Here is a 15,485-nt window from a genome sequence, read left to right on the forward strand (position 1 = left end):
AATATAGGAAGGGTGAAGGCAGTAAAGATATATCAAGCGTATGACTACCTGACGAGGTTGGACGGACTGGCTGGAGGAAAGCGACTCACCCTGAGATTCCAAAAGCTCAGAAAAGTTAGAAGAAATGTTTTTAATATATGAGAATGCTGGGACGCCTAGGTGGCTCAGCAGTTAAGTGTCTGCCTTTGGCTCAGAGCGTGATCCTGGAGACCCGGGATCGAGTCCCACGTTGGGCTCCATGCATGGAGCCTGCTTCTCCTTCTGTCTGTGTCTCTGCCCCTCTCTGTGTCTCTCATGAATAAATAAATAACATCTTAAAAAAAAAAAAAAAAAAGAGAGAGAGAGAATGCTAATTCTAAAAGAGCAAGCTTCAGCACACTGGGAAACCAAGCTGGAGCCAGAACTGCCAAGACTCTCTCCATTTACTTAGTCTCGGGGGCAAAAGATAACTGTGGAAAAATTCTGACTTGCTACTAATTCCTGTTTCTGTAGGTATGTGTCCTTCTAGAAATTCTATATTCTCTATGCCATGCTGTGGGGGGAAAATGACCCTTTCTGTCCGTATTTGGCAATGAACCCTGTCACAGTAAGAACTTCCAGAAACACCGACGGCCCTTTGAGGAAAAAAGAAAAGGTAGAAACATCCCAGGGTTGGAGTCTGCTTAGCATAAACCAGATGGAAGGTTCAACTTACTTTTGTTCCTGGGCACACTCGGAAGGTATAAAGGCGCCAGGGAATGATTTTCAGGTAAAATTCCTTCACTGAGAATTGCTAGAGGACCAACACACAGAAAAGGAAGTGAATGATAAAATAAAAAGGGTCTATGTGGGTACTGTACTGAAAAAAACAGAGTTCCTAACCTCCATTTCTCATTACCTTTTCCCTCTAGGGATGAAGAGGATAATTCTGTATTGCTAACATCAAATCGATAATATCTATTTTATCTTAAATTAGCTTAAAGATATTACTCTGACAATGCAATTTTGCAGAGAGGCATTTGATAATCTTGACACTCAAGTCTTACTACCATTTTTAAATGCCTGAGATCAGGTTTGCACTTTATGAGCAAACATTTCACCTAGAAGCAATCAAAATCTCCTCCTGCTCAGCTGGGTGCTGCTCAAACTTCCTCAAAGGATACAGGATACCAATGACCTACACCCACTGCTCTATCTCTATTAGGATGGTACCAAGGATCTGCCACAGGAGGGCAGGTGGGGGATGGGAGGGCAAAGGTGGTGGGATGGTTTCAAAGAAAAAAGTTCATAAAAATAGGTAAGCATACAGAAGGGTCTCTTTATACCATTATATTAAAAAAAGAAAAGGCAAAGCAATAACTTTAAATCTAAAAACACTGTTACATAAATGTATAAATCATACTTTTCCTTGATTTTTAAAAAACTCTTCATGAAGAAATTTTCAAACACATGCTAAAGAAGAGAAAACGATATAATGACCCAACACCAGCTTTAACAGTTATCAATTCATAGTCAATCTTGTTTCATCTCTACCTCACCTTGGCCCTCATTCCCATTCCCCTAGTCCAAAGTAGGCAGAAGGGCTAGATTTTTAAATGATAAACCACACATAGCAAAGTCTGAAGTAGAACAAAATTACAACTGCTTTGGTTACGAGATTAAAGGGATGTGATGGGATGTTTGAAGAGCTTATTTTCCTGTGATCTGAATGAATAAGCAAAATACAAATATTAAAAAGAAAATTCCTAAAACAAAGTGCCTCTTAGCCCAGGGGCCTTGGGAAGTTCACCTCCTTGCCTCTGCCAAAATTTCTCTATTCCAATCCTTTTTGCCTGATACTGACATGCATTTATTGTGGTTTCATGAAGCACAGGATGAAAGATCAAACTCTTTCAAAAGAGCATAAGGAACCAACAGTAATTTTTTTACCAGTGAAAATTTTTTAACGGTCAAAAGTAGCTTTCTTTAAAACTCTAAGAGCCATGCCTTGAAAAATCTTCCCAGGGGCAATCAAAGGGCAGAATGCCTCTGGTGCTCTGAAGCACAAGGTACAAGGAATTGCTACACAGAATTTTCTTTTAATCCAATCCAAACAGGTGCAACAAAAAAGAGGGAACCATCTTCTGATGCTCAATCTTAAGTAGCCTCTCTCAGTATTCCAGAAAGCCTACAAGTCAATGATCTTGCCCTGACCCTCACACTAATACTCTGAGCTTTTACTACCTATGGCCAATTATATGCAGATTCAGGCAGCGGGATTTTGAGATAAGAATGGGAGAGCCAAGGGCATCTGGGTGGCTCAGTCAGTAAGCCTCTAGCCAAAGGCTCAGGTCATGCTCCCAGGGTCCTGGAATTAAGCCCCACATCAGTCTCCCTGTTCAGTGGGGAGCCTACTCCTCCCTCTCCCTGTGTGTCTCCCCCTGCTCACACCCTCTCTCTCACTCTAATAAATAAATAAAATTTGAAAAAAAAAAAGAGAGAGAGAGAGAGAGAATGGGCGGTCCAACCTTTGGTGACACGTAGCAATACACCTTCTTGGGTTTCTTCACCTTCTCAGGGGTCTGGCACTCAGAGGGTGAGTCTTCATCTTCCTCCTCCAGGGCTGTGGAAGGCCGGCGCTGGGAGGAGCTCATGTGCATGGGTGGGAGGTGCCAAGGTGTGCTGGTACAGTTGGTGGCATTATAAAGATAAGCCTCAAAGTAAATGCTCACTCCTGAGGTGGACACGTTGCGTTCAACGATATTCTTCTCGTTCTCTGAAGTATAACAAGGAATAAGGTTTTAGAGTCAGAGACAGGGGACAAGAGAAATGACCTATCACTAGACCTTCAGTCTGTAGGACTCTAAAAGCCAGTTCTGGCTCAAATAGCAAATGTTTGTGAGGCTGGTCAGAAGGGTGCAGACACACAAGGAATAAGTGGCCTAGGAATGGAACTAAATCACAGCTTTTCTTTCAACTCACCACTTAGGACAATAATGTCAAATTCACCATTATTGATTGGCTGATTTTGGTATGAAATGCAGGCATGGAAGCAGCCGCGAGAATGCAGGGTGAGTCGCAAGAACACCTGGCAGGTCTGCCTGTTGGATGTCACTGACTTCTCGAATGAGACACTGCTGCTCTCTTCTTCTTGAGGGCCGAGCTATAGGAGGAAGACAGAGAGCATCACTGAACATTTATGATTTTCTCTACTGCAGGGCAATTTACTCTTTACATAGAATTTTCTTATGGACAAGCTGGTCCAAGTCTCATAATTACTAATGAGGTGGGCACGGCCAGACAAGGACGGGCAGACAGCACAGAAGTCAGGGTGGCGATGCAAGGAAGTGGATCAGAGAGGATGAGAATGACAGAAAAAGGAGGAGGAAAGGAAACCGCTCACCTCATGGATGGACAAACTGTAATTGTGCTCGTCTCTCAAAGAAGCGGAATTGTTGGTAGGGTTGTCATACTCATCTCGGGGCACTATCTGAAGGGTGTGTGGCTGTCCACAGGTCAACACAAGAGTAGAAAAATGGCACACTATTTTGGTCTTGGAAGGAACCACCATTCCTGGAATAGACAATGGAATCTCATCCTTAGGGGGGGGGCTTTTCAGAGCATGAAGATCTCTTCAATCAGTGAGTCCCAGAGAGCTGGGTCCCACTCTATTCCTAGGGATAAGCGCCACCACTAAGAGGATGAGGAAAAAAAAGAAAAAGATTAATTCAAATGAACCAGGGAGCTCATTTTCACAAATTTCTAACCATTGCTGCACTAAACAAAATGAGAAAACTCACAGGAAACAGAACTGAGAGTTACGTAGTGCCTACAGTACCACTGGGAACCTACAAGTGAGGCAGGCCTCAGAAATAAGTGCTAAACAACCATCAAACAAAAAGCCCTGAAACACTTAGCTGTAAATCTAAGGACACACGCACAAGACTTCTATGTTGAAAACTACAAAATGCACATGAAAGAAATGAAGAGGCCAGTGTGAAGTCAAAGGTTACCATGTTTACGAACTAGCAGATTCAACACAGTAGAGGTGTCAATCCTCCCCAAGTAATACACAGGTTTAATGCCATTCTTATCAAAATCTCAGGAAGAGTCTTTGTAGCTACAGAAAATACTGTTCTAAAATTTGTATGGAAAGAGAAAGGATCTAGAGTAGCAGAAAACAATCCTGAAAAAGAGTAAAGCGAGAAGAGTCAGTTTACCCAATTTCAGGATTTACCATACTAGCTACAGTAATCTGGATTCTGTAGTACTGATGGAGGGACAGACCCACAGATCAATGGAACAGAACAGACAACCTAGAAATAGACTCCTACAAATATGACTAACCAATCTTTAACAAAGGTACAAAAAAAGGCAATGTAATAGGGGAAAGGGCAATGTCTTTTCAAGAAACTGTGCTGGAACAACTAGACACCGATAAGCAAATAAATAAAAAAATAAAAATCTTGACACAGTATACAAAAATTAACTAAAAATGGATCATGGCACATGAGATGAGCACGCTGGATGTTATACTCTATGTTGGCAAATTGAATTTAAACTAAAAACAGAAAAGAAAAATATTTTTGGCAACTTGGTCTTTGCCTAGTTTAAAACAAACAAAATGGATCATGGCCTTATATATAAAATGTAAAACTTCTAGGGAAAAAAGCACAGGAGGAAATCTTTGGGATCTACACTAGTCAGAGTTCTCAGATACCTAAAGCGTGAATCCTTAAAAGAAAAAATTAAAAAACTGACTTCATCAGAATTAAAAACTTTTGCTTTGTGAAAGACTATGCAAAGTGGATAAAAAGAAAAGCTAAAGATTGATAGAACATATTGCAAACTACATATGTAACGGAGGACAAGTATGTAGAATATATGAAGAATTCTCAATATTTAAAAAAAATCCAATTAGGAAATGGGCAGAAGACATTTCACCAAAGAGCATATACAAATGGCAAATAAGCACAGGAAAAGATGTTCAGCATCATTAACCATTAGGGAAATGCAGATTAAAACTACCCACCCTTAACAGAATGGCTAAAATAAAAAACAGAGACAATATCAAATGCTGGCAAGAATGTGAAGAAACTGGATCATTCATGCATTGCTGGTAGGAATGTAAAATGCCACAGGCACTCCAGAAAAGTTTGTCAGTTTCTTAAAAATACTAAGTGTGTAACTACCATACAACCCAGTAATTACATTCCTGGACATTTATAACAAAGTAATGACAACTCATGTTTACACAAAAACCTGTTCATGAATTCTCACAGGTTTATTCATAACAGCCCCAAACTGAAAACAATCCAAATGTCCTTCATCTGGTGAATGGTTAAACTATGGGACATTCACACTGTGGAATGAATGACACTCAGAAATAAAAAGAAACCAACTACTGATACACTCAACAACTTGGATAAATCTTTAGGGAATTATGCTGAGTAAAATATAATTCCAATTATGTAACATTCTTGAAACTACAAAATTACAGAAATGGAGAAGGGATTAGTGGGCTGCCAGGGGTTAAGAAACAGGTGGGAGGAAAAATGGATGTGGCTACAAAAAGGCAACATAAGGATCCCTGTGGTGATGGAAATGTGTTGACCCTGACTGTATCACTGTCAATTACCTGGCTGTGATATTGTACTTTAGTTTTGTAAGTCCTACTACCACTGGGGAAAATTGGGTCAATGGTACACCAGATCACTCTGTATTATTTCTTACAACTGCAGGAGAATCTATAATTATCTCAAAATGAAGAGTTTAATTTTAATTTAAACATAAAAGGGCTGGGTGCCTGGGTGGCTCAGTATATAATCTCGGGGTCCTGGGATCGAGTCTTCCCCTGCTCAGTGGGGAACCTGCTTCTCCCTCCCGCTCTGCTGCTCCCCCTGCTTGTGCTCTTTTTCTAATAAAAAAATAAAATCTTTACAAAAAAAGGAGGCTGATACATATTGTAAGGATATGACCTGTTATCCACTGGTGGCAAGGAGGTGGGGTGATGATAACTCCTGTGGAAATGAGTCTGTGAGTGAGTCACTGAAGTAAAGGAGGAGGGGTATATGGAGAAGGAGATGGCTTGGGAACCATCCTGTCCACAGCCTTCCTCTGTAAGAAAAGAAAACTGAGGACCAGTCAAGCAAAGATACATGAATCTTAAGACCCCTCTTCTTATGATTTGACTCCAAAAGGTTCCCAAAGTCCTCTCATTTCTGTGGATACCAACCTGGCCAGTACTTAATGACACCCTTAAAAGGAAGCCACGGCAGGGCACACAGAGCAGATAGGATCTTTATACACTGAACAGATTTGCTGCAGAATTAGAAGTCAGAGATTGTACTTTTAGGCTTCAAAGTCAGTGAGCACCTATTATCTGGCATAAAGGAGATAATATATCATCTGGCATAAAGGAGATGAGTGGGGAAAAAAGTAGAGACTGAGTTCTCAATTCTTAGATACCAGCAGCTCGGGCAGACACTCTGCCATGAGAAGTAACACACATATGGGTGGCAAGGGTGGAATTAGGGTAAGGGGCTTTTACTTGAAAAGATTTCAAAAATCAGAAGAATTTGCCTTTCATCTATCCTGGCACCCTTACCCCTTAAGAAATCACTAGGCCGATGACCCAACAATTCTACTCATAGAGAAATAAAACCGTACATCCACACAAAAACTTGGACACAAGAATTCACAGCAGCCAAAAGCAAAAACAGCCCCAAATGTCCATCAGTTGACAAATGGATAAATAAAAGGTGGTATAGCCACACAATAGAATGTCATTTAGCAGTAAAAAGAAATGAAGTCCTGATTCATGCTATAGCATGAATAAAACTTAAAAGCACTATGCTAAGTCAAAGAGGTAGTCACGAAAGGTCATATATTTTATGATTACACTTATATAAAATGTCTGGAGTAGGCCAATCTACAGAATGGATAAAGGGTTACTTAGGGATGGGGAGGTCTGGGGGAAATGCGGAGTGATTGTGAACGGGTACAGGATTTCTTTTTGGGGTGACGAAAATGCTCTAAAACTGACTGTGGTGCTGGCTGTGCAACTCTGAGTTTTTAAAGCCGTGAAACTGTGTATTTTAACTGGGTGAATTATGTGGTGTGGGCATTAAATCTTAATAAAGGTGTATTGTTACAAAGCGAGGCAGAAAAATAAAGGAAGATAGGGATAGGGAAAGGGAGGCAAAAAAGAAGGAACATACCAGGCTGAAAAATCTTATAGTAGGGACTGTAGGCCACATTTAATCCACCAAGCTTCACTGAGATTTCGTAACGGCCTGCCCTGCGCACGGTGAAGGCCACTTTGACCACATTGGAACGGGGCTCCTGGAGGACCTCCTGGGTCACTGGAATCTCCACGGCCAGCTCAACGTGGGAGATGTGAATTCTCAGTCCCACAGGCCTATGTGCTGGGAAAGGCTGCCCGTTCTTGTAGAACAACTGCGGTGAGGAGATGAGGGGCCCATATTAGGGAACAGGAGGAGAAAACCATTTCCCACCTAACTCAAGGGAGTGTGGGGAGGGAGGAGGCGGCTGGCAGATCCCGGTACCCACTGGTTCCTCCACTCCTGCTCACAGACACGGAGAGAAACAGCACAGCTCAGAGAAAACATTAAATCATGAACAAGTTCTTAATTTGTTCACAAGACGGGGATAAAATGTACTGCTGAATCCATTCTGACTTGACATTTCTGAGCCGCAAATGCTGCCTCCTCTGTATACCCAGTCCTTATTATTATATTATCACTGTTAACCCCAAATGTGAAGGTAAGTTAGTAGGCACCACTTGGCGCTGTGCAAGCTAATGCACCAGGCAGGGCTGGCAGAGGGTGTGGGGTGGGGTGGGGTGGGGTAGTTCAGGCCATCAGCCTAGTAGAATGCTGCAGTGAAGTCATGGGGGTTGGGAACAAACTGTTCTGTAAAGGGCCAAAGTAGATATTTTGGCTTTGTGGGTTATACACAGCTACTCAATTCAACTGTGGTTAACTACTCAAGTGTAAAAGCAGCCACAGGCAACACAGGAAGATGAATGGGTGTGTCTGTGTTCTAATAAAAGTGTATTTACAGACACAAGAGGTGGGCCTGATTTGGCCCCTAAGGCCATAGTTTGCCAACCCCCAATCTATCACAGCTATCCTTTTTGGTAATATTCTTTTCATTTGGAAAAAGCAACATTAAACTTTATACACCTTCAGAGTTAAACACCCACTAAACCAAAATAATAGAGAAATTTGTGACCCTTCCAGATATTAACAATTGCCTGGGAATTGCCATATTAACAGGTCCTTGGGAATGGCTGAAAAACAAGGAAACACGTTTTTAACATTTCAGGCCAGCACTACCAACAGACTGAACAGGGCTCTGGAAAGCAAGTGATTCTGAAAACCCAATGGGGGGCAGCTTGGGTGGCTCAGCAGTTTAGTGCCACCTTCAGCCCAAGGCCTGATCCTGGAGACCCGGAATCGAGTCCCACATCAGGCTCCCTACATGGAGCCTGCTTCTCCCTCTGCCTGTGTCTCTGCCAAACCCTCCACCCATCCCCCCGTCCCATGTCTCTCATGAATAAATTAATAAAAATCTTAAAAAAAAAAAAGAAAGAAAGAAAGAAAGAAAGAAAACCCAATGGGTATGGAGACAGAAACATTCCCTTACATGCACTCGGAAGGCCATGCTGTGGCCCACCTCATAGGGGTCCTTCCAATCCCAGGAGACTTTGCAAGACCGGGGATCCAGGTAATTTCCCCGCACGTAGTCATAAATCGTCCGGTCCCCTCTGCGCTCACGGTCCTCATTCTGGAGGAAGCTGACAACCCGTGCGGCAAGCTCAAAGAGGAACTTAATTGTGAAGAAGAATGCAACCACAGACACTGTGATCCCACCTATGTAAACGAGAGAACACACATACCACCTGCCAGTTACACATTATAGCCTCTCATTGTAGAAAAGGCCAGTGATCTTTCAAAAATTAAGTCAGGATGAGAGAACAAGACTTCTGAAGAAACACTGTACTAGGGCGCCTGTGTGGCTTAGTCAGTTAAGCGTCTGCTTCCAGCTCATGTCATGATCCCGGGGTCCTGGGATTGAGCCCCACATCTGGCTCTCTGCTCAGCAGGGAGTCTGCTTCTCCCTCTCTCTCACTCCCCCTGCTTGTGCTCTCTCACTCCTTGTGTGAAATAAATAAATAAAATCTTTAAAAATAAAAAACACTGTACTGGGTCACTACCTGTGTAGGTGAAGAGAAGAACTTCTAAGATTTTATTTACTTATTTATTTATTTATTTAGAGAGCACGTGACAGTAGGGGGAGAGGCAGAGTGATAGAGAGAGAGAGAGAAAGAATCTCAGGCAGACTGCACTGAACATGGACCTCGACTCGGGGCTTGATCCCACAACCCTGAGATCATGATCTAAGCTGAAACCAAGAGTCAGATACTTAACTGACTGTACCACCCAGGTGCCTCGAAAAAAGGAACTTCTATACCAGGAGTCAGACAAACAGGCCAAATCCCAACCACTGCCTGTTTTTATAAATAAAGTTTTATTAGAATACTGCCCCACCTATTCATTTACATATTGTCTAGCGCTGCTTTGCCTTAAGCCAGCAGAATTCAGTAGTTGTGACATAGCCTGTATGTCTGGGAACCCGAAATATTTACTCTTTGGCCCTTTATGGAAAAGGTCTGCCAACCCTAGTTCTATACCATTGGCCTATTGAATGTGCAACCCCCAACTTCCTGCACATGCTAGGCCCTCACAGAGTCAGGGAAAAGAACGTCAATTCTATTCCCTCCATTTGAAAGTCTTCCCCTCTCTTGTCCACTTGGCAAAAGCCCTCCCCAATCCTCACCTGCGTGAGGAGTTCCCGCTCCTGGGCTCCCTCAAACTCTCACGTGTTATAGCTTTTCTTCTCCTTCGTGTTACAAACTTCTTGAAGGCAGATTTTTACCTTATTCGACTTTGCTCGGCAGGAAACAGTGTCTGGCACAGACCAGAATTACTCCATAAATATTTCCCAAATGAATGAATTCCACTGCCAGCTCTGTGAAGGTACATTCTGGCATGGGTAGAAATACTTCTAAGTCTATTTTCAAGGGGAAAAGGATAGACTGGGAAGCAAAAAGGATGCAGCAACCCTAACAAAAAGCTAATAAAGAGAGCTTTTGCCGTAACATACCAATAACGTAAAACATCAGGTCCCTTCAATGCCGACGGACAGCCGAGGATCACAGCTGCAGCTGCAAAAGAAAACTTGTTTAGTTCTTTCTCCAACTCTCCCTTACAGCCATCTCAGAGAGAGACAAAGAACATATGACTTGAATTGAGTGACTCAAGCCTTACTATCCTTGTCCTCTCTAGCCTGACAGGTGCCCTATAACAAATGTCAGCAAAACAGTGACTGCATCACTCCTAAAGTCTTCCAATCTACGACCACCCTAGGAATACCACCAACAGCCACTTGCTTGCTTTAGTGCTCATTACAAAATGCAGTAAGATGGCTTTTATCTTCTTAGATCCAGGGCCCCAAGACAGTTTCCCTCCCCCATGCAAAGTAGTGCTAATTAACACAAGCAAAGAGGATAATGGAATCACTTTCCCCTTCTATTTGCCTTCTGGAAGTAATTCATCTGAGTAGAAATAGTTATATCAAATGGGGATTTTTAAAAGTATTATTATCATCATGTTGGCACTATGTAATTAAAGTAAACCACAAGGTCGTCCCAATAATAAGCAGTGGGCATGGAAGAGGTCATTTTTGCCGTTACCAATTAGACAACAGGTCTTATGGAAGATGAGCTTAGCAGAAGGGCCAAGGACAGGAACAAAAGGAGGAGACTGTATTTATCCTAAGTGATGCCTGTCAAGGTCAGAACAATTCAAACGGGCCAGAGTTTGAGGGGAAACTTTCACTGTTATTAAACTTTTTCCAGAATAAGACTTTAATTGCCGTTACTTGAACTTAAGGTATTACCAAGGAAAAATGCAATGTACATTGACATTGGTATCTTATCACTGAGTTTGACCTTAGTATAGTCTATAAGAGCTCTCCCCTCTACAATGCAGTGGAGTCATTCTTTTCAAGTCAATGTATATTAAGGTTATCAACATTAACTCAACCCAGTGCCTTTTATCAGCGATAGAATATTACTCAGAGACAAGACAGCTGAAAGGCTATCTAGGCTCAGGTCTGGGAGGGACCAAAACAAGTCTTGTTCTGTTTTTTTAAATAGGATATGCATTTATATCTAACTGTACTGGAAAACTTTAAGAGGAAGAATGAAAATGGCCATCAGTTCCTCCGACAGTAACAATATTCCCAATGGAATCCACAGACAGTAGGTAATTTGGCAAGCAACCATACCACATTTCATAGAAATCTTTTTTTTTTTTAATTTTTATTTATTTATGATAGTCACAGAGAGAGAGAGAGAGAGAGAGGCAGAGACACAGGCAGAGGGAGAAGCAGGCTCCATGCACCGGGAGCCCGATGTGGGATTCGATCCCAGGTCTCCAGGATCGCGCCCTGGGCCAAAGGCAGGCGCCAAACCGCTGCGCCACCCAGGGATCCCTCATAGAAATCTTTATTTAGACTGGCATCTAAAGTCCTACTAGAAAAGAGATCCACACAGGGAACATAACACAGTCCGTATACAGAGATTAGGCTGCTCCCAGGAGGGTCTATCATAAAGAGACAATATATAGACCCAAAAGTTGGGATCACAACTATTGAGCCTCTTTCCCAAACAAGTATCTCATCTCCTGGGACCGTATGCTGAAAGCTGTTTTCATCTCTCAAAAAAGCATCTGTCTGCACCTCACAGGATGCAGATGATATCGCTGACTTTGTAGAAACCAAACTGGCGGGGATCCCTGGGTGGCGCAGCGGTTTGGCGCCTGCCTTTGGCCCAGGGCGTGATCCTGGAGACCCGGGATCGAATCCCACGTTGGGCTCCCGGTGCATGGAGCCTGCTTCTCCCTGTGTCTCTGTCTCTCTCTCTCTCTCTCTCTCTGTGACTATCATAAATAAATAAAAATTAAAAAAAAAAAAAAAAAAAGAAACCAAACTGGCAGTTGAACTGTCTGAAGTCCTCCCTCAGTTGGATGCCATCCAATCTGATCCTGGATATGAAAATATGGTCCTTAGCAAAGTTATAACACTCAGCAGAAAATAAAGTGTATGTGGTTGACGTTAGAGGACTTACAAGAACAAGAGCAATGCCAATTGTATGGCAAGTATCATGAGGGCCAAGAAAATTGCCATGTGCTATCTCTTGACAACTATAACATTTCCTGGGAGAGGCAGTGGATGAGCAGTGAGTCACAGGCCTGCAGACCAGTTCCAAGGCTGCAATTGCGTGACCTGTCCAGGATTCAGAATTCTCATTGCTCATAGAAAGAGTTGAGGTTTAGTCATTTCCATGGCACCATATCCTTTAGTGTTGCACAACTTCAATATAACTCCCCATAGCCATCAGGACTCTAAAATCAAACAGTACAGCAAACAGCCTCAGTCCTCATGAAGCTAGCAGTAATGAGCTTGACCTTGCTGCGTCCTTGTCCATTTTTTCCTCATTCACTTATTTCTCAGCCAAATTGTTACCACTGATCCAGAACACTGAGATTTTTTCCAGTAGGTCAATTCTACATTTGCACTCCAATTCCCTTTATTATTTAAAACTGTGCATACCTGTCACCACTTTTTCTCAAACGACCCTCCTCTCTTCTCCTGGAAACCTCCTTGTGGCGAGGGAATTAGCTCTGTCGATTCATTACCCCTTGACTGACCTTTATGAAGTATTCCACTTCTCTACAGTAGCTCTCAACAACCTCCCTGACAGTACCTACCCATCTTTCAACTGGTCTCATTTTGAACTTGCCTTCCTTCTACGTCTTCCTCCTGTCTTGTTCCTCTTGAAGACTGTCACGAACCTTCCTATCTTTATCACTTAAATCACTTTTATTCGAGATTTCACTTCCATTCTGTAAGCACTTTCTGTCCTCTTCCTGACCCTGGTTAAGGCTCTCTCTGCTCGGTCTCCATTCTCTTCCCCACCCACAGTATTCCCCTTGGCTCCTTCTCCTGCAATACCTTGTTGCCATCCTGTGATCTACCTGACTCGCATCCTTTCCACCTGGACATCCAAGCTCTGAAACATCCTATTCTCCATGCTTTGCAAAAGTCACTTCCTCTGCTTCCACTTACCACTCCCCTCTCATGTCTCTATGAAATCTCCTAACCCTAACGTCTAGGGAAAACCCTGTCTCCCCTCCCTGAAATCTTCCCTGAGCCTCAACTTAGAAATTCCATTCCTCCTCTGAATTCGCACATTACTCTATTATTTATCTTATGGCACTGGTATTCTCTTTCATTTTAGCCCCGTGTTTGTTTTATTTTCCATTTCAGAGTGGTAAATAACATGAGGCAAAGACTCATCTTTAAAATTCTCCATGGCATCCAACAGAACTGCCTATAGTAGCTGCAATAAATATGAATAAGGTATCTGAATTATCGGATAGGGTCAAACGTTTGTTCTTTCCTTTGTCCAGAATGCCTTAAGGATCAGGGATTTTTCTTGATGGGACCTCCTTTCTGATACAGTTTTTAAAGACTTCTCTAAGTGGCAGTATATTCACTTGAACCACGGATTATAAACTCTTCAGACCACAAGTTACCAGTTTGCTTCAGTTCTACAAGTATGTACCAAATACCCACAACTACTCCATAGGTTCTTATGCATGGCATGGTATCTGGCTTTATGATTCTATCTCCCTTATCTTGAGCTTTTATTTTTCCTAACAGCTTCTATAGTACCCTCCATTTTCTGCTGCTCACACTTCTGCTTCATAAAATTAGTTTGGAACTCTTTCCAAGACTAATTCAAGCTCGAAGAAACAGTATGTAAAGCCTCTGCCATACTAATTCTTGCCATTCAGCTACCTGAATTGTTTTCAAGTTCATCTCTTTAGTATCTTGCTCTCATAAAACTCAGCAAACTGTGATACTCTAAGTTAGCAGAATAACAGTAGTAATAGTAAAGTAATACTCCCCACCCTGATTGAGCCACTTATGATAGGCCAAACACTACACTGTTTATATGTGTTAGCCTAAGTAGTTGTCCCCATGACAACTTGGTAAAATAAACACTATTATTCTCATTTTACAGATTAAGAAACACACACACACACACAAGCTGAATTTGGAAAGTTAACCTGAACATCTTCCAGCTGGTTAAGTGACAGAGCTGAGACTCAAGTCTGTGCCTAACTCTGAAACCCAATGTTCTAAGCCTAACAACACTAAATCATGACAAAAAATGGAGTCATGGCAATAGTGAGGTGTTTGGGAAGAGGAGAAAGATTAAAAAAAAAAAAAACAGGTAAAAGAAAGTATGAAAAACATTACTTAATCTTACTGTGAGGAATCCCACCAGGAGATTAAAATTAGAAAAATAAATGCTTATGGCCCCTTTTAAAAATCTTTTGAAATAAAAATAAAACATGACAAAGGAAAATGGAATGCAGTACCAATTATCTAATGCAGAAATATCACTTGCTTACTAAAAGATCCTGGGCCAGTTGCTTAATACTACAGTCCTTTGGCTCACATTGCCTACAAAAGGTGGGGGAGAGGGAACACTTGAAAGTACCTGCCTCAAGGGAATGTCAGAAAATTGACTAACATACCTATTTTAAAATTCTTTGCTTTTTTTAGGAGCCTAAAGATTTGTGATTATAATGCCAAATATATTTTAACCCTGGCACTGGAGATGAGTGATGAAAAAATCACTTCCTAGAAACAGAGAATTGATTTCTTCATTCTCAAAGGTGCTCTGGGTGGGGGGCAGAGGAAGTATTCTAACTGCAACTACGCACTTCAGCAGTGATTCCTTGCTGAAAAGGTTTAGATGCTGGTTACTGAGTCCATGTTCTGTATCCCAATAATAAGTGAGTCTTAACTAGTCTATGGTCTTACCTTGAAACGAGGGCCCATGTTCTGGGAACGAAGGGGGGTACTTCTATTCACCAAAGCAGGCAACTTTTGGCACCATTCACCTCGTCCTCCAACCTCCACAGGAAAGAGAATTGCTGCAAGGTCAACGGAAAGTGTCTGTCCATTGGACATTCACTGAGGCTGTGTCACGGAAGCAGAGGGTCAATATTTCTGGAATGGACTGGATGAATTCCAGGATGGAGAAATTGAGCCCCAACACTATTATCCTGGACTTCTCTCTAGTGCAGGGTGCATTCGACTGCCAAAGGATGCATCTGTCCTCTTGTCTCAGGATCCTACTCAACAGAGAAAAAAGTGTCAGTGGAAGAAGTTTTTATTTCTGAAAGAGAATCCCCAGAAAACAACAAAGAGGAGGTAGATAGGATGGGCAGAGGAAATCCTGGGACACTAAAAATAAATAAGGCCTGGTAAACTCGGAGTGGGCTTTCCCAACTAAAACTCCACACACATAAAAAAGGCCAGTGGCAACCTCATTGCCTTAACTATGTCACTCCCCAAAA

General features: G+C 42.2%; 1 protein-coding gene across 3 annotated transcripts in view; it reads right to left on the reverse strand.

Annotated features, from left to right (window-relative positions):
* The window catches only part of AREL1 (apoptosis resistant E3 ubiquitin protein ligase 1), a 42,785-nt gene that overhangs the window by 10,781 nt on the left and 16,519 nt on the right, over positions 1–15,485 (reverse strand). The window contains exons 2-9 of one of the 3 annotated variants that reach the window (XM_077909997.1): positions 14,947–15,260; positions 10,150–10,210; positions 8,659–8,855; positions 7,179–7,416; positions 3,362–3,531; positions 2,941–3,121; positions 2,487–2,734; positions 695–772 (exon numbers count right to left, since the gene is read on the reverse strand). In XM_077909997.1, coding sequence (XP_077766123.1) covers positions 695–772; positions 2,487–2,734; positions 2,941–3,121; positions 3,362–3,531; positions 7,179–7,416; positions 8,659–8,855; positions 10,150–10,165 — 1,128 coding nt within the window. In that variant the 5' untranslated portion in view covers positions 10,166–10,210; positions 14,947–15,260. Of the gene's footprint in view, positions 1–694; positions 773–2,486; positions 2,735–2,940; positions 3,122–3,361; positions 3,532–7,178; positions 7,417–8,628; positions 8,856–10,149; positions 10,211–14,946; positions 15,261–15,485 lie in introns of all 3 variants that reach the window. The other 2 variants (XM_077909996.1, XM_077909995.1) reach the window with 2 other exon arrangements.

The sequence above is a fragment of the Canis aureus genome, chromosome 9, assembly GCF_053574225.1.
Source record: "Canis aureus isolate CA01 chromosome 9, VMU_Caureus_v.1.0, whole genome shotgun sequence".
Lineage (NCBI taxonomy): Eukaryota > Metazoa > Chordata > Mammalia > Carnivora > Canidae > Canis > Canis aureus.